General features: G+C 42.6%; 1 protein-coding gene across 3 annotated transcripts in view; it reads left to right on the top strand.

Annotated features, from left to right (window-relative positions):
• Positions 1–19388, top strand: part of dock8 (dedicator of cytokinesis 8) — a 167544-nt gene that overhangs the window by 126318 nt on the left and 21838 nt on the right. For all 3 annotated transcript variants that reach the window (XM_033972654.2, XM_033972653.2, XM_055224340.1), the window contains 6 exons: positions 7406–7564; positions 7630–7730; positions 14318–14510; positions 16077–16220; positions 17186–17317; positions 17607–17741. In XM_033972654.2, coding sequence (XP_033828545.1) covers positions 7406–7564; positions 7630–7730; positions 14318–14510; positions 16077–16220; positions 17186–17317; positions 17607–17741 — 864 coding nt within the window. The remainder of the gene's footprint in view (positions 1–7405; positions 7565–7629; positions 7731–14317; positions 14511–16076; positions 16221–17185; positions 17318–17606; positions 17742–19388) is intronic.

Below are 19388 nucleotides of genomic sequence, written 5' to 3'. Positions count from 1 at the left end.
AGGCCAGGTAGCTGTATCGAAAGAATAACAGGTGCGTGATCAGATATAACAATTGGTTGGTACTCACAGGAATGCACAAAGGGTATAAGTTGATTATCCAAAAGGAAGTTGTCAATCCTAGAGTATGAATGGTGCACTTGAGAGAAAAAAGAAGGCAAGGCAAGGCAAGGCAAGTTTATTTGTATAGCACAATTCGTACACAAGGTAATTCAAAGTGCTTTACAGAATAAGAAAGACATTAAAATCACACAAATCAAAACATAAATAATCACAAATAATCATCATAAAATTAACATTAAAAGAGAAGAGTGCAGAATAAAAATCTTTCAGTCATATGCACAGCTGAACAGAACCATTTTGAGCCTGGATTTAAGCATTGTCAAAGTAGAGGCCTGTCTCACATCTTCAGGAAGACTGTTCCAAGTTTTAGCTGCATAAAACTTAAACACTGATTCCCCATGTTTAGTCCTGACTCTGGGCACCAGCAGGAGGCCTGTCCCTGAAGTCCTCAAATTGCGAGATGGTTCATATGGCACTAACATGTCGGAGATATACTTTGGAAGAAAATTCTTTGTCATTTGGGTGTAAAAATCGCCAAACATCACAAATACCAAAATCCGTAAGAAAATCGTTAATAAGACAAGTCGACTTATTCACTGCACCAGGATTGCCTGAGGATCTGTCCAGAGTCGGGTCCAACCAACAGTTAAGGTCGCCACCAAGGATGAGATGATAAGTATTCAGATCTGGCAGTAACGAAAACAAACGTTTGAAAAACTCGGCGTCATCCACATTCGGGGCATACACATTAACTAAGACAACCAATATATTATATAATTTGCCTGAGAGAATTATATATCGACCATTATTGTCTGATAATACATTATGTGGTTCAAAAGGAATATCCTGGGAAATGAGAATTGAAACACCTCGGGCCTTGGCCTGAAACGTGGAATGGAAGGATTGCCCAGACCAGCGCAACAAACGACTCAGGTCTGAGGTGCGCACATGGGTTTCTTGTAGGAAGACTATCTTGGACCTGAGATATTTCAGATGAGAGAAGACCTTCTTCCGCTTCACAGGGTGGTTTAAACCCTTAAAGTTCAGTTCACTATGATAAAAGCATTTACCATAGTGCATATTTAGAGGGGTGTAGGCTAGTTCACAACAACCTGGTGACCAGCAATAGGCAAAGTGACCAGCACTTCCCCCAAAAGGGTTCAAGATAACAGAATTGTTTGCGGTGACAGGTACCCACCCCCTACCCCTCCCAAAAAAGACAGCTGCTATTAAAAAAAAGCAGCAAGCTCCATAAATTAAAAAACTTCAGATAGCCCATCCTCTGGATGATGCTTAACAATCGAACTACAAAAGCTCCAGCATTGGAAATCAAATTAAAATGGCACTCCCTTTACTAGGATAAATGTACCATAAAAAATGGTACCCCCACGGAAGATCAATGTACTATTTACAATGGTTACCACTTTGTAATATACAATATGTGTACAAATAGTAGTATAGTTATTAAAATAGAGTGGTAAGCGGTGTAGCCTAGATAGTCACTAAAGACAAGATGGAAAACAATGGAAACAAATGACGGCTATTGGTAATCCTATCGATTAATAAGAACACTGGCAAGTAAACATAACGCAAAATGTATAAATAAATCACCATTGACAGCGTTTACTGTGATTCCCCCAGTCCATGGCACACAAGTCCAGGGAAAGTCCAGTATTTCCATCTATATAGGACCGAGCTGTCGGGAGGTATGATCACCGATGTATTTTTGTGCCTCCTCAACACTGCCGTTCCGCTGGATAGCGTCAGGCGGAGACGAGCCGGGTAGAGCAGTGCGGGCTTTAGACCCCGTTTGTAGAGCTCCACCATCACATCTCTGTACTGTACTCTTTGGGACATGACTTCAGCGCTGTAATCCTCCACGATGCGAATCTGTTGGCCATGGTAGTCAAACATTTCTTTGCGTCGTGCTTCTCTGATGAGGAGGTCCTTTGTTTGGTACCAGTGCAGGCGGAGAATGACCGGCCGCGGCCGCGCACCTGGTCCCGGCCTCACCGCCCCCACACGATGAGCCCTGTCGATTTCTGGCGGGGATGGCAATGTGTCCTGTCCGAATGCATCCTGAAGTAGCCGTGAGAAAGTCAGTAGGGCGACCCCCCTCAGTAGACTCCGCTAAGCCAAGAATCCATATATTTTGGCGTCTGCTACGGTCCTCTAGGTCAATAACTTTAGCCTTGAGTTTTGTGTTATCATCCCGGAGAGAGGAGACGGCGTTTTCAAGCTCGCTAACACGTTGGCTAATATCGTCAGATGAGAGCTCCAGAGAGGATATGCGCTGGTCTTGGTCATCCACCAAAAGTTTGTACTGGTCTAGTTTAGTTTCTAGTCCAGTCAGCAAAGCCTTGAACTCAGCAGAGAGAGTTTCACGGTGCTTTTTGAGTAGGGCTGAAATGGCTTCTATGGACGAGTTAGCGCTAACACTCGCCTCCTCCTTCTCAGCAGTTTTTTGGCTCTTAGGCAGCATTGTGAGAGAGATTATGTTCACGGTTGGGTCAAACGGATAGAAAAAATCTATCCAAAAAGGCAAAAAACTCAAATTAAGATTTAAGGGGGCTAAATGGAAAAAAATGTTGAATTCTGCCGGAGCACACTCGCACTACGTCTACTCCATCTACTCCATCTACTCCATCTACTCCATCTAAGTTACCAACCCAATATGAACATTTTAAGATCAAAATGACAAGCCTGACAGCAGCAGTTACAGAGAGAGGGGCCACAGTTTTTCAATATAAAGTGAATTGGAGCCAGGTTTGATGGAGCTGGAAACGTGCCCATGATCACTTCCTATTTGTAATGCAGTAGCTGGCAGGTTAGCTAACTCCATTTATATATACAGTTTATGAAATGGGGAGATGTTATTGCTTTGTCTGGTATTAAATGTATCTATCACCATGCAGATAAGCCAAGTTACAAGTCAGATCTGTTCATTATGTGTTTTCTGAGCTCAGAAGCAGCAGTGTGAAGGCTGTGGCTCTATCAAATACTTTCTTTGCGAACATTCATTTGTGCTTCATATGTCCCCAGAAGTGTTTTCTATGATTAATTCATTGAGGTTTTTGGGCTGGTCAGAGGAAGCCTCGGCTAGAATCTCAACCCACAAGGCCGAATATGCCTCACATCCCCCCAGCTGTGAATATATGGGTTTGTTTGTCTGTGTATGATGGATAAGCAAGATGGCGCCGGGGTTGCTGGTTCGCCACTTGGCTCTGCATGGTTTTATATATTTTATATTGATTTTAACTACTTTTAAGAGGACCGTCAACTCACTGCTGGTGTATGATCGTCAAGAGTTGTTAAACATTGGACAAAACCTTGGTGCATGTTCAATCTATGAAGCGAATAAGTCCAAGTCCTTCTACCTGGCTGACGTGCCCGACTGTCTCCTCCGGGTCAACGCGCTCCCACCAAGGAAGCGTAAACGCCGTGGAATACGAGCTGGGTGGCTTGTGAAGCTGAAGGCATGGCTGGCACTTTCTCCCGGCAGGGTGTGGTCCTCCTCATTTCCACAGGAATACACGAGTTGTCTTCACCGGTATTTCGCGAGACGCACGCCTGCTCCGGTCGGCGCTTGGCTGCTTCCCATTGTCGGGCAGCTAGAGGAGGTCTACGCACTGCGCCCGAGCCGCTCCTTTTTTCGCCGGGCTTCAGGTGTGTCCCCTGATAATCTCCAGTCGTTGAGCCGGGCTGCCCCAGCGGCTGATGAGCCTGTGGCTCCAACAAAGTGTGCGCTGCTGAATACGCGATCTATCATGAACAAGACGTTTGTCCTGCAGGATTTCTTCAAGTCGCGCTGTTTGGATATACTGTTTTTAACTGAGACGTGGATCAACACCGGTGAGTCTGCCGCCTTTTCAGAGCTTTTACCTCCTGACTGTACTTTTATCAACATGCCAAGAACCACTGGTCGTGGTGGAGGTATCGCTACTGTTTTAAAGAACTGTGTTTATCACAGGATTTTATCACCGGGTCCTTTCTCCTCTTTTGAACTTAATTGCTTTGAGCTGCGACAGACAGATCCAGTGTTGTGCGCTGTGATTTACAGACCGCCTAAGCACAAAAAAGAATTTATTAAAGAACTTTCTGATTTTATGGCTTTGATGTCCTCTCAGTATGATAGGATTTTAAAAGTTGGGGATTTGAATGTGCATGTCTGTTGTCTTACAAAACCTATGGTCAACGAGTTTTTAGACTTTATTTATGCTTTTAATTTGACACAACATGTCACTGGCCCCACGCACACGCACGGACACACTTTAGACCTTGTGTTGTCTTATGGTTTTCACATTGACAATGTTTCTGTTGGGAATGCTGTTTGTTCTGATCATTGTCCAGTAATGTTTGATTTTACCTGTTGTAATGACACGCCACTGCCTGCTTCTGTGCGTAAAAGCCGACTTATCAAGTCAGACATAGCCGCTGCCTTTTCTCCTCTTTTTACGGCATCTTTGTTAACATGCCCCACCTCCGCATACATGGATGCGGATCAACTAATGAATGTATTTCTGTCCACTTGTACTTGCGTCTTGGACGATGCAGCCCCTTGAAAAGCTTGCGTCCAAAATCAAAACAAGAGCCCTGGCTTAATGAAACCACGCGCACAGCACGACGTGAGTGCCGTAAAGCTGAGCGCAAGTGGAAAGATAATAAATTGGAGGTGAATTATCAAATACTCAAATGCAGCTGGAAAAACTATCAGCGTGTTGTTAAAGCTGAAAAGACTAAGTTTTTATCAGAACTCGTTTTAAGTAATTGCAGTCAACCCCGTGTTCTTTTTAAAACAATTGGTTCTGTTCTTAACCCTAATCCTTCCACTACACTGGAGATGACGCGGGACACTTGTGAAAAATTCCTGTCTTTTTTTAATAGTAAGGTTGAGGATATTAGAGCTAATTTATCTACTCTGTCTCTTTCTTCCAACCTCACCATAACAACTCAGTGCTCAAATGTTTTTAGTCAGTTTGAGCCTGTGTCTTTGTCTGTGCTTACAGGGATAGTGAATAAACTTAAACCATCCTCCTGTCCCACAGACCCAGTTCCACCTCGGTTCTTTAAAGAGGTTTGGGGAACTATTGGAAATTTTGTTAAAGAGATTGTCAACAGCAGTCTGTATTCTGGTGTTGTTCCTTCTTTTTGTAAAAAAGCTGTTGTTGAGCCTTTGATCAAAAAACCTGGTCTTGACCCTACAATTTTATCTAATTATCGACCAATTTCTAAACTCCCTTTAGTGTCGAAAATTTTAGAAAAATCATTGCACAGCTGCAGCCTTTCCTAGATGCAAACGGAACTTTGGACACTTTCCAGTCAGGCTATAAAGCATTTCACAGCACAGAGTCTGCACTTTTAAAGGTTTTAAATTACCTGTTTTTAATGACAGACTCTGGTAATTCTGCCATTTTACTGCTTTTAGACCTGACTGCAGCTTTTGACACAGTTGACCACTCAACTCTTTTAAACCGTCTTGAATATTGTGTGGGTGTCAGGGGGACTGCCCTGGACTGGTTTAGGTCGTACCTAACAGGGCGGTCCTTCACAGTCAGGCTGGGGGACTCTACCTCATCCTTCACCCCACTTGTGAGCGGAGTCCCCCAAGGTTCAATTCTGGGGCCTATTCTTTTTGCACTTTATCTTCTCCCGCTTGCGGACATTTTTAAAAGACATGGCCTTTTATATAATTTTTACGCAGATGATTGCCAGGTTTATTTACCGATTTCTAAAAAAGACAACTCCTCCCTGACACCCCTACTCGACTGTCTATGTGACGTCAAGGCTTGGTTGGCCCAAAACTTTTTAAAATTGAATGAAGCAAAGACCAAGGTTATACTGTTTGGCTCTGGCAGTACCCTCACGGATGTGGGACCTCTTCAAAATTGTGTGCGTCCCACAGTCACCAACCTTGGTGTCACCATAGACAGCAATTTTAAATTTGACAAGCATATTAATGGCATTTTAAAATCTAGTTTTTATCATCTACGGCTTTTATCCAAAGTCAAACCGTTTTTATCTTTTAAACTTTTTGAACAAGTCGTGCACGCTTTTATTTCTTCGCGCCTGGACTACTGCAATGCACTTTATTCTGGCATTTCGCAAAACTCGCTTTACCGACTGCAGTTAGTCCAAAACTCTGCTGCACGACTTTTAACAGGAACCAAAAAACAAGATCATATCACACCAATTCTTGCGTCTTTGCACTGGCTTCCTGTTAATTTTAGAGTTGATTTTAAGATTTTATTGATTGTTTTTAAAGCTTTGAATGGTCTGGCCCCAGATTACATCTCGGACCTCATCAAAATTTACACCCCAGTGCGCGCTCTGAGGTCTGAGGGCCAGCTCCAGCTCGTGGTCCCTAAGACCAGACTTAAAACCAGGGCTTTTTCTGTGGTTGGACCTAAACTGTGGAACGCCCTGCCCCCCCACGTTCAAACAGCTCCCACTGTAGAGTGTTTTAAGTCTCGTCTTAAGACCCACTTTTATTCTCTGGCTTTTAACACCGCGTGAGTTGTGTGGTCCTCTGTGTTTTTTTAATTTATTTTTATGTGTTTTATTGATTTTATGTACAGTTAGTTATTAGTCAAATTAAATGAGCACCTATTTATTTTTGATTGTTGTTCCTTTTTATTTTATGTCACTTTGTCTCTGTGCAGCACTTTGGAAACAATTTGTTTATGAAATGTGCTATATAAATAAAGTGGATTGGATTGGATTGTGTATGGATGCACCGGACGTTATGGTTAATATAATGTTTAAACTCTAAAGCTGTTGTAGATGTTGTGGTGATACAGGAAGTGCTCCACTATGTTTTTAAACTTCATACAGCTTCACTAGAATCATTTGGATGATTTTAGCCCTGGAATTGCCAATCTCTACTGAACTAAAGGTAAAAGGAGCTGTTAACTTGACAACTACCACTTCAGGTCAGAGCATTTTGAGCTTTATAGACTGTATGTAGACAGACTAATAAGTAAAGGTTACTCACACGTGTGAATGAAACAAAACACAACTCCAGGTATGTTTTTGAGGAGGTAACAACATTATAACATGGCATAAAGCTCACAAGAGTCAGTTTAGTGTAATATAGGACCTTTAGATATAAAGGCTAAATCCAGCCTATGACCAACCCATAACCAGACTGAAACCAGCCTATAATGAGGCTAAAACCAGGCTAAAACCAGGGCCAAACCAGGCTATAACAAGATTAAAACCAGGAGAAGTCTGCACTCTAACTGTAAATAAATCCTAGTTGAACTGTGATCTCAGTTCTATTTAAAAAAAATATATATATAAATTATTTTTTCCATTCACTCACTTATTATGTTAATTTGTCTATCAGAACTTCTCCAGGGTGAAGATGCAGGTGACCATGTCTCTGGCCTCTCTTGTGGGACAATCCTCAGACTTCCAGGAGGAGCACTTACGCCGCTCACTCCGTACCATCTTGGCCTACGCACAAGAAGACTCCGAGATGCAGAACACCCAGCTGCCCTCTCAGGTATTAAACAATAAACATGAACGGTAAATATATAAAACAAATGGACACGTTTGGTCTGATACTAGGTGGACGAGCTCTTAAGGAACCTGAACAGTATTTTGTCGGATACAGTGAAAATGAGAGAGTTTCAAGAAGACCCAGAGATGCTGATGGACCTCATGTACAGGTATGCAACAATGGAACTGTGCTATATTTCTTTTTGTAGGAAGAGAATTGCATGCTAGGTTAAAATTGCAGATACCCTGCTGTTATCCTCTACTTGTGGTGACAGTAGCTCAGTTTGTAGAGTGTTTGTCCACAGATATGAAGGTTGATGGTTCTAATCCTGCTCTCGACCTAAAAACATCATCGGTGGAGTCAGATCCACTGACCAACAGGTTGGCAGTGCGATTCCAGCTCCCATAGATGAATGTTGTCATTGTGTCATTTTCAAAACAATCAACCTCCAGCTTCTTCGTTGGAACCCAAGGCATTCCCAGGCCAGCCGAGAGACATAGTCCCTCCAGCGTGTCCTGGGTCTTCCCTGGCGCCTCCTCCCGGTGGGACATCCCCGGAACACCTCCCTAGGGAGGCGTCCAGGACGCATCCTGAGCAGATGCCCTAGCCACCTCAGCTGGCTCCTCTCAATGTGTAGGAACAGCAGCTCTACTTGGTGTTCCTCCCGTGTTACTGAGCTCCTCAACCTATCTGTAAGAAAGTGCACAGCCACTCTGCGGAGGAAACCCATTTCGGCCGCTTGTATGCACAATCTCATCCTTTTGGTCATCACCCAGAGCTCATGACCATAGGTGAGGATAGTAACATAGATTGAGAGGTAAATCGAGAGCTTCGCCTTTCGACTCAGCTCATTCTTTACCACAACAGACCGATACAGCAACCGCATCACTGCAGACGCTGCACCGATCTGCCTGTCAATCTCAAACTGCATCCTTCCCTCACTCGTGAACAAGACCCGAGGTACCTGAACTCCTCCATCTGAGGCAGAAAATTACCACCCACCCGAAGAGGGCAAGCCACATTTTTCCAGTTGAGAACCATGGCCTTGAATTTGGAGAAGCTGATTCTCATCCCAGCCGCTTCACACTTGGCTGCAAACTGCCCAAGTGCCTGCTGCAGGTCCTGACTCGATAAAGCCATCAGGACAACATCATCTGCAAACAGCAGAGATGAGATCCTGTGGTCCCCAAACCGGACCCCTCCATCAATTATGTCCATAAATACAATGAATAGAACTGGTGACAAAGGGCAGCCCTGGTGGAGTCCAACATGCGCCAGGAACAGGTCTGACTTACTGCTGGCAATGCTAACACAGTTCCTGCTCCGGTCATACAGAGACCGGACAGCCCTTAGCAAAGAGCTCCAGACCCCATACTCCCAGAGCAACCCCCAAAGGACGCCACGAGAGACACGGTTGAATGCCTTCTCCAGATCCACAAAACACATGTGGACTCGTTGGGCAAACTCCCATGAACCCTCGAGGACCTGATGGAGAGTATAGAGCCGGTCCAGGGTTCCACAACTGGGATGAAAACCACACTGCTCCTCCTGAATCCAAGGTTCGACTATCGGTCGGATTCTCCTCTCCAGTACCCTGGTATAGACCTTACCGGGAAGGCTGAGGAGTGTGATTCCCCTATAATTGGAACACACCCTCCAGTTCACCTTCTTATGCAGAGGGACCACCCGTTCTGCCAGTCCAGCGGTACTGTCCCCGACCACCACGCACGATGTTGTAGAGACGTGTCAGCCAAGAAAGCCCCACAACATCCAGAGACTTAAGGTACTTGGGACGGATCTCATCCACCCCCAGAGCCTTGCAATCGAGGAGCTTGCCAACCACCTCGGTGACTTCAGCCAGGGTGATGGACGAGTCCGCCCCCGGGTCCCCAGTCTCTGCTTCCTCCCCAGAAGACGTGACAGTGGGATTGAGGACATCCTCAAAGGATTCCTTCCACCATGCAACAACATCCCCAGTTGAGGTCAGCAGCTCTCCACCCGCACTGTAAACAGTGTTGGTGAAGCACTGCTTCCGCCTCCTGAGGCGTCTGACGGTTTGCCAGAATCTCTTTGAGTCCTCCTCCATGGTCTCAGAAGTCAAACACCCCCTCTTTAATACCCCATAGAAGTCCACACCCCCTTTTTAATATCCCATAGAAGTAAAATACCCCCTGTTTAATACCCCATAGAAGTCCATACCCCCTCTTTAATATCCCATAGAAGTAAAATACCCCCTGTTTAATATCCCATACTCCTCTTTAAGTTGTGATATTTATTCTTACAACAATTGCAAAATGGATATTGTGACATTCCTACTCATGCTTATCACCATTAGCCTAGCAAATGCTGAGTTCACACTGTGGTTTGTGTGTGTGCCTTGCACAGACTGTAAAATAGATTACACTATGTGAGTGTGACGTCACCCATAGCGTTAGGCTCCAGCCAAATGACGTTCATCGAGGCTAGCAGTTATAGGAGTGAATTTGGAGCCAAGTTCCATATTTGGAATTCCGACCGCATGTATCATAGCAACCAAAGAGCTAAACTGGAGCGAGGCTGTTGAAGGTAATGCCCCTTCCCGCCCGCACTACTGGTTTAGCAAGCAGACCTTAGGGAAAGAAGGCACCTATAATTTGTCTGTTATTCATTTTCAGATTTCAATTTACGGACACAATAGTGATATAAAACCCCAGGATCATGTAGCCAAAATGATAAGCCGGACAGCAGCAGTTACAAAATGAGGGAACACTGTTTTTCAATGTAAAGTGAATTAGAGCCAGAGTCGATGGAGCTAGAAGCGCACCCATTTGGGATATGTCCGCTAGCACATTAGCTATGTCCATTTATATATACAGTCTATCGTGTGTATGTGTTCCGTGTGTGTGTGCCTTGTTTTGCCCGTATTTGCCGCCCTTGGTATAGTAACCATGTGTTAACAGTTTAGTCCTCTGATCTGGGTCTGTATATGCAAATATAATGGAGTGTGTGTACAAATGCATGTGGAGCATGAGAGGGAGCACAAAGAGAGCTTACATCAGCTGTTTGTTGACTTTAGTCCTTTTTACCTCCACACTCTAAAATCAGGCCCAGGTTAACTGCTTAAATACAATCCAAATGAGTTCAAATGAGCTGATCTCACCTGTTCTGGTTTGGTTCAGTTTAGTCCTTTATACTTGGACTAAGCCTGTACTGGAACAGGACTGAGTCTAGTCCAGGTTTAGCTCTGAGTTTAATCCCACTTTTTAATGTAGTTTGTTAGAGATGCAAAGATCCAGCATTTTCAGCTCTGATACCGATACCTTGACTTTATCTGCTGATGCCCAATATGAACTGATTCTAGGGCATGGACAGAAAACACACTTATTACACAAGAGATCCACACAGAACCGCTTTGTGTAAATAAAGCTTAAGCGTTATTATGGAACCGATACCCAATCCACCTAATGTTTCAGTATTGGTACCATAGACCAGGGGTCACAGTGCCCGCAGGCGCCATGTCGCCCCCAAGGCCTACATGAGTCACTCGCAGACCAGTTCTAAAAAATAGCATGACTCACTAATGAGCTGAATTTACAATTTCATTTTATTCTGTTATTTTTTTTAATCACCCTTGCATTTACATAGCTTTAAAAATATCAACTTCTTAAAAAATATGTTAATTATACGTAAAGTTTACATAAGTTAAGGTGAACTCTGTCCTACTCAGTTCAAAGGTCACCATTGTGCGCTTGACAAAATCAGTGCTCTGCTCGCGAGTGAAGATGCGCTGAATGCAGTTTCTTCCCCCAAAAACATGGCAGGAAAAAAAATTTCACTTTCACAAATTTTACGACTATAAAAGAAAACTGCGTGTGTCTTATCTGTGTGGAGGGATGTGGAGGGACACTTCACTACATCTCACAAAGCTCCACGATAACTACCCATGGGGACACACACTACAGGCAGAACAAGCCCTGAGTAAAAGCTTTGGGTAAGCAACAGTCTTTCAAGCGAAAAGTCACAAAAAAGCAACCGAGATTTACTTTAAAATATGTAAGTTGATTTTTCTTTAACGCTACATAATTGATAACTATTTGAAATATGGTGCAACATAGTTTGTTTTGCTTTGTGAAAAAAGTTTGTCAGTGGCTGGTGAAAATGGGACACTTCCCTCGTACGACTCAGTACCGATGAAGTAGCTCTCAGCTTCAAAAAGGTTGGTGACCCCTGCCATAGACTGTATAAAGAAGTGGACTAAGTGAGTGTTATGTCACCCACAGCATTTGGCCCCAGCCAAATGAAGCTCATCGAGGCTAGCAGTTATAGGGGCCAATTTAGGGTTGAGTTCCACATTTGGAATTCCGACGTATCATAGCAACCAAAGAGCCAATGCTGAGCAAGGCCGCTAAAGGTAACGGCCCTTCATGCCTGCACTGCTGGTTTACAAGGGAGTGGGCACTTAGCAACGCTGTCAATCAAATCTGTTGCTAACGCTCGTGGGAGCGACCTCTGGAAAAGAAGGCACCTGATTTGTCTGTTATTAATTTTTAATATCTTGATTTTATAGTTGGAAAAGTGAAATAAGAACTGCAGGATCATGTAGAGTGGGTTAATACAAACATTTTAAGACCAAAATGACAAGCCTGAAAGCAGCAGTTACAGGGAGAGGGGACGCAGCTATTCAATGTAAAGTGAATTAGAGCCTGAGTCGATGATAATAAAATGATTTTCCACATTATCTCCATGGAGACAAGCAGATGGTGCACGCCCCTATCAGAAAAGTTCCATAATGCTCCTTTAAATTTTAAATATCTTGATTTGAGAGTTGAGCGATGGTGGATGAAGTACTCGATTTTGTTAAGTAAAGTACTGATAAAGAGGCAAAAAGTTACTCAAGTCAAAGCAAAAGTATCACATGAAAATATCTACTTAAGTAATGGTATTACAGTACCTGTTTAAAAAAAGATACCAGCTCTCAAATGTAGTCTGTCTACTTAAGTAGAGTACAAATACCTAAAAAGTTTGGTTAAGTACAGTACTTTGTTCTGTATTTATTAATTGGACTTAAATGATACGATAAAGTATTTCTGATTCGTGTGTCTTTAGCGTATTTACCTTATGGCCACGTTTATGTTCTCATTTTAATCTAAACTTTTTAAAATATTATGGAACAAGTGAAGTGATTTAGGCCCACTTAATGCATCCATTTCATGTCTATATTTCTGTGTTCTTTTCAGTGTTCCTTGTATAATGTGGTTCTGTGAGTCCTGGGGTCAGTCCTCTTAACACTGTTAAACATATGTGGAGTGACTTGAGACTCATTTACACACAGGGTCACTGCACAGTTTACTACAATGATTCACATTTGGGCTCCAGATGCAAATAGTGACTGGCTCCTTTAAAAGTAACTATGGAATGTTGGAGTAAATGCAAGTGGGTGCTAATTTCAGCTGTAAAAACGTGTTACACCTCATATAAAGTATAAACTCTAAAGCTGTATGACTTGTATTACACTAACAGTTATACCCCATCTCATTCAATGTTTTTTTTTTCTATATTTTTACTGCTTTTTACATGTTATATACACAACAGACATCAACTGTATGAAGCAAGCTATGTGGAATATATAGTAAAGGTAAATGGTTAAATGGTAAACCATCACATTTTTATATAACACTTTTCCACCTTCCAGTGCACACACGGGTGTATGACTCGATTTGGGCTAAGCATCTTGCCCAAGGACACAACAACATTCATTTGTGGGAGCTGGAATTACACCGCCAACCTGTGGGTCAGTAGAGCTGACTGCTCTACCAATGATGTTTATGTTGAGAGCAGGATTTGAACTGCCAACCTTTGGAACACTCTACCAACTGAGCCACTGTCTACTAAATATTTAGTTTACTACATATTTCCATATATCTTGCTTCATATATTTGATGTCTTCTGCATGTGTATAAAATATAGAAAGTAGTAAAAATAAAGAAAAAAAAAACATTTTTTGATAGTGTAGTGTATGTTAACTTTCACAATATTGCATTATTTTAATGCTTTAAAAAAATAAATAAAATTTAAGAGCTCAGTCACCTCTTCACAGGTCTGACCTGTAACTTGGTCTGGTTGCATCACCTGCTTATCTCCATGGAGATTTATATTTTTAACGTACTGTGTGTAAGTTTCCAGTTAAACCAATAATCTCCATGGAAACATCAAATGGTGGACCCCCACTAGAAAAGTTCCACAGTGCATCTTAAAAATTCCAGCAAAGAGCAATATTTAGTTTTGGCTGATCACGTGACTAAAGAAAATACATTTCTTTGATAATAAATAATATCATTTGAATTAAAGTTTATTTATGTAGCACATTTTAAGGTCCTATATTACACAAAATTGACTCTTCTGAGTTTTAAGCCTTGTTCTAATACTGTTACCTCCTCAAAAACTTACCTGGAGTTGTGTTTTGTTTCATTCAAACATGTTTGAGTAACCCTTTATTATTAGTCTGTCTTTATCTCCAAAGCTCAAAACGCTCTGTTCTACCTTGTGATGTCATGAAGTGGTAGTTTTCTGTTTGAGAGAAAAACTCACCCTAAATATGCAGGGTTTGTGTGTTAAACATGTGGGAATTAAACAAAACACAACTCCAGGTATGTTTGTGATAAGGAAACATTAGAACATGGCTTCAAGTTCACAAGAGTCAATTTGATATAATATAGGACCTTTAATTATCAGAGAAGTCATAGAAACCAAATGTTCTGTATTCTTTCACCCTTTCAGGATCGCTAAGGGTTACCAGACATCCCCTGACCTCCGCCTGACCTGGCTGCAGAACATGGCAGAAAAACACAACAACAGGAAGTGCTACACAGAGTCGGCCATGTGCCTGGTGCACGCCGCCGCCCTTGTGGCAGAGTACCTGAGTATGCTGGAGGACCACAAGTACTTACCTGTGGGCAGTGTTACTTTCCAGGTACAGAACACAGTTTGTCTGTCTTGTGTTTGGACAGTGGATCATAGTTAAAGCTATTTCAGTGTTTTGTTTAGTTTTTTTTATTTATTTTTTTATTCCAGTTCAGTTAATTTCAGAAGTAGCGGTTTAATGTCTCTATTTACTCACAGAGGCACGCTTCCATTTTCATCAATTTTCAAAACTATGAAGGAGAGAATATTATGTCCCAGACTTAATATTTGGATAAAAACATCATACAAATAATGTGGTATTATGTCGTTCTTTTTAATGCTCCACAGTATGGCGTTAATTCAGTTTCATTCAATATTTTGTTTCTTAGGGCTGAATAAGATTATGAATTTAACTAACAGAAAGTTAGAAAATCCAACAGTGAAAAAGACACTGGTCAAAAACAAATGATAAACAAGCAAATGGAGAACTATTCCAGAGTGCCCCCTGCCCTCAGACCCTCCTCCTGCGAACAACTCACAAATAAACTGTTACAGAGCGCCCCCTGTCCTTAGACCCTCCTCCTGCAAGGACAGCTCACAATTAAACCATCCCAGGGTGCTTCCTGTCCTCAGACCCTCTTCCTGCAGGAACAACTCACAAATAAACTGTGCCATAGCGCCCCCTGCCCTCAGACCCTCTTCCTGCAGGAACAACTAAAAAAAAACTGTCCCAGAGCGCCCCCTGTCCTTAGACCCTTCTCCTGCAGGGACAGCTCACAATTAAACTGTCTCAGAGCGCCCCTTGTCCTCAGACCCTACTCCTGCAAGAATAACTCACAAATAAATCGTTCTGGAGCAAAAAAAAAAAAAAAGCAAATGCTGTAATGAGGTCCAACAGAACCAGAATTGAGACCAGTCCATTGTCAGCAGCTAATAACATTAAACTTGCCTTGATGGAGGCATAAGTGATGCAACCAGGCCACATTACAAATCTGATCTGTGGAGAGGCAACCATTTCACAATAAGAATCCATGTTTAATGGTATTTTTGAGCCACAGAAACACCTCAAATTTAATATTAGACACTTTTAATGCCACATGGGGGAACATTCCAGGCAAAGCAATAACTTCTCCATGGATACAACTGTGGAAAGAAATATGGCCCAATGGGATATGTTCATGACTCAAGAATGCATCATATCCTGCCATTTACAAGACTTAAGTAGTTTAATAATACAGGTTGGCTTCCCATAGTCCTTTAATATTAGTTTGTGTCCAGTAGGGGGAGCTGTGTTCTTATAATAATTGCATATAAAAATTCTCCCCTTGTGTTGCTGATCCTGAACATATGGTCCATATGAGGCTGTGGAGAGGGGCTTGGGTGGTCCTAAGGGAGCCTGGAAACAGTTTGTCCCATGAACTAAAGCAGTTATCTGAACAACACAGAAATGGCAGCTATCGACGACCTGTGTCCGCCCTGGCCTCTGTGGGGAGCATGTCCAGGACAGTCCAAGTCTATTGATCAGATGTTCATCAAATTAGTGCCATTTCAGATTGTGGGACACCTACCTGTTCACATTTTCCTTCTATTGATGATTTCATTAGTGATAATTGATTGTTTTACCCTCTCTCTACAGAACATCTCTGCTAATGTGCTTGAGGAGTCTGCCGTGTCCGATGACATCCTGTCCCCGGATGAAGACGGCGTGTGCTCTGGGCGCTACTTCACCGAGAGCGGATTGGTCGGGCTACTGGAGCAAGCTGCAGAGCTGTTTAGCAACGTGAGATATCCAAACAGCTGTCATTTCAGTTTTATAGTTTTCATTAGTGTTGTTCTGATACCATTTTTAAAAATTTGTTCTCAAAACAATACTTGACCTTAGTGTACTCGCCATAGACTGTATAAAGAAGTGGACTAAGTGAATGTGATGTCACCATAGACTGTATATATAAGTGGACATAGCTAATCTGCTAGCTGCCAAGTTCCAAATAGATAGTGATCATGGGCACACTTCCGGCTCCATTGACTCTGGCTTCAATTCACTTTACATTAGAAAACTGTGTCCCCTCTCTTTGTAACTGCTGTTATCAGACTCATCATTTTGGTCTTAAAATGTTTGAATTAACCCACTCTACATGATGCTGGTATTTTTATTTCATTATTGTTCCTGTAACTCAAAATATGAACATTAGCAACAGGCAAACAAACATAAAAACTCAGCTGTCTTCTTTCCTCGAGGTCAATCCCGCATGCGTTAGCAACAGGTTTGATTGACAGTACCCGCCCCCTGCCAAACCAGCATTTCGGGGGGAAGGGGCATTACCTTCAACAGCTTTGCTCCAGATTGGCTCTTTGGTTGCTATGATACTCACAGTCGGAATTCCAAATATGGATCTCAGCTCCAAATTGGCCCCTATAACTGCTAGCCTGGATGAGCTTCATTTGACTGGAGCTGAACACTATGGGTGATGTCACACTCACTTAGTCCACTTCTTTATACAGTCTATTGACGTCCCCCGTAGCGTTCGGTATCAGAAAAACCCCAGTTTTCATCTTCATCCATGGAGTTCCCTCATACTGATTGATCTCAGTTTTTGATTCAAATATTTTTTTCTTTTCAAAAATAATAAAGATGTCTTCCAGTACTGAATATATACTTTTGATTGCTGTCATTTAACAAAAAACTAATAATAATTTTAGGGACAGCCCCTTTAATAACTGTTCCTGATGATGTTTTTGTCTCAGGGCGGTCTTTACGAAACTGTGAATGAAGTTTACAAGATCATAATCCCTATACTTGAAGCACATCGAGACTTCCGAAAGCTCTCCTCCATTCACAGTAAGCTGCAGAAGGCCTTTGACAACATCATCCAGAAGGTAATAACTCCTCCATATCAGACACAAGCCTCTCATTCATATGTACACACTCAAATATGTTTTAAATGGGTTTACAGTTCTTTTCAATTGACTTTTGACAAGTGTTCATTATCGTTATTCTGTACTGGGGAGAAAGATTTGGTTTGATTTGGATAGCTCGGAGGGGTAGTGAATTTCAAAAGCATCAAACGCTTGTGCACAATAAAAGCTTCATAAAGTGCTATTAACATAATGAGTAGAGATATATGTCACAGTGATTACAGTCAAATATTCAAAATTATGTTCCCAGGGGCATAAGCGAATGTTTGGAACCTATTTTCGAGTTGGATTTTATGGGTCTAAGTTTGGGGACCTGGATGAACGGGAATTTATCTACAAAGAGCCCGGGATCACACATCTGCCGGAGATATCTCACAGACTGGAGGTAAGAGCGGGAAGGTAATTGGGCACAGTTAACTCTGTGCTAGCATACATCTTTGAAGCTAAATCGATTTACTCCAGCTCATGATTTGGCACATGTTTTTGAAAGTAGGAAATAAGCAATGTTACAAACATTTAGGAAAAAAATAAACAAGAGATTGAGGAAAAAGTATCCAAGTGGGATTTATGTTTTACAATCAAATCTTGGCAGTTCGAATCCCGCTCCCAAAAATGAATGCTACTGTTGTCCTTGGACAAGACACTTGACCCACCTTGCCCCCAGTGTCTGTGTACACTGGTGTATGAATGTGTGTGTGAATGGGTGAGTGGTTCCTTGATGTAAAGTGCTTTGAGACTTGAAGGTGGAAAAACGCTATGAAAATGTGATTTTACAAACATTTTGACTAAAACTAGTTTAATTTTTAGGATGTAAGTGGTATTTATGTTTTACAGAGTATATTTACCCCCAAATACAAAAATTGAAATATACACTTCTAACTAATACACATTACACTAATTACATTCATTTCATTGAATCTAAATCAAGCCTCTTCAAGGCTCAAAGCGCTTTACATCAAGGAACCACTCACTCATTCACACACACATTCGTGCACCAGTGTACACATACATTAGGGGCAAGGTGATTTAAGTGTCTTGCCCAAGGCCATAACAACAGCGTTCATCTGTGGAAGCAAGATTCGAACCGCCATCCTGTGGATCAGTGGACAAACACTTTACCATTTGAGTTACCCTGTTTAAGATAATGATTATTTTTTTAATACTAATGTGATCTGTTTGTGGACAGTGGAAATTATGAATGTTTCATATTTCTGACTAGATGTAATTTCCACGTTGCTACATCCAGATGCTGTGTCCGTGGACTGGGTCGTTGAGACACCCGTCCTCGACCACTGCCCAGTCCTCTATGCGCCTGACCCCTATGAGACCCTCTGCAGGTGGTGAGCCCACAGGAGGGCGGACCCATGTCTGCCCACGGGACCCAGCCAGGCTCAGCCCGAAAGGACAAGGCCCCAACCCCAGGCCTGGCTTCAGGGTGGGGCCCCGGCTGCGCCATACTGGGCGACGTCACGATCCGTGATATATTTCTCGTCATAGGGGTATTGGGAACTGCTCTTAGTCTGACGCGTCACCTAGGACCTTTTTGCCATGGGAAACCCTATCAGGGGCACCGTAGCTCTTAAGATCACTTGGGTATGCAAAGTCCCCCACCACGATAAGGTGGCAGCTCAAGGGGGAGCAGACCCGTCCATCACCTTGGCTGAAGTCACTGCGGTGGTTGGCAAGCTCCTCGGTGGCAAGACTCCGAGGGTGGATGAGATCCGTCCTGAGTATCTTAAATCTCTGGGTGTTGTGTCTTATGAAACTTAAACACCTTGGGATCCGCCTGGAATAGCTGGAGGAAGAGAGTGTGTGGAGAGGGAAGTCTGGGCCTCCCTGCTGAAACTGCTGCCTCCGCGACCCGGCCCCGGATAAAGCGGAAGAAAATGGATGGATGGATGTAATTTCCTTGTCTTGTGTGTTCCTGTAAATGAGACGCTGCAGATATAAGCTAACTATTAAACTCAAATCTGCTGCAGAATAGCAGATTTATATTCTTAACGTCTCTCTACATTCTGCCTTCAAATAAAAA

Source organism: Periophthalmus magnuspinnatus, chromosome 9 (genome assembly GCF_009829125.3).
Source record: "Periophthalmus magnuspinnatus isolate fPerMag1 chromosome 9, fPerMag1.2.pri, whole genome shotgun sequence".
Taxonomy (NCBI): domain Eukaryota; kingdom Metazoa; phylum Chordata; class Actinopteri; order Gobiiformes; family Gobiidae; genus Periophthalmus; species Periophthalmus magnuspinnatus.
Note: the sequence above shows the minus strand (reverse complement) of the source record. Positions and strands in the feature narration are given on the sequence as shown.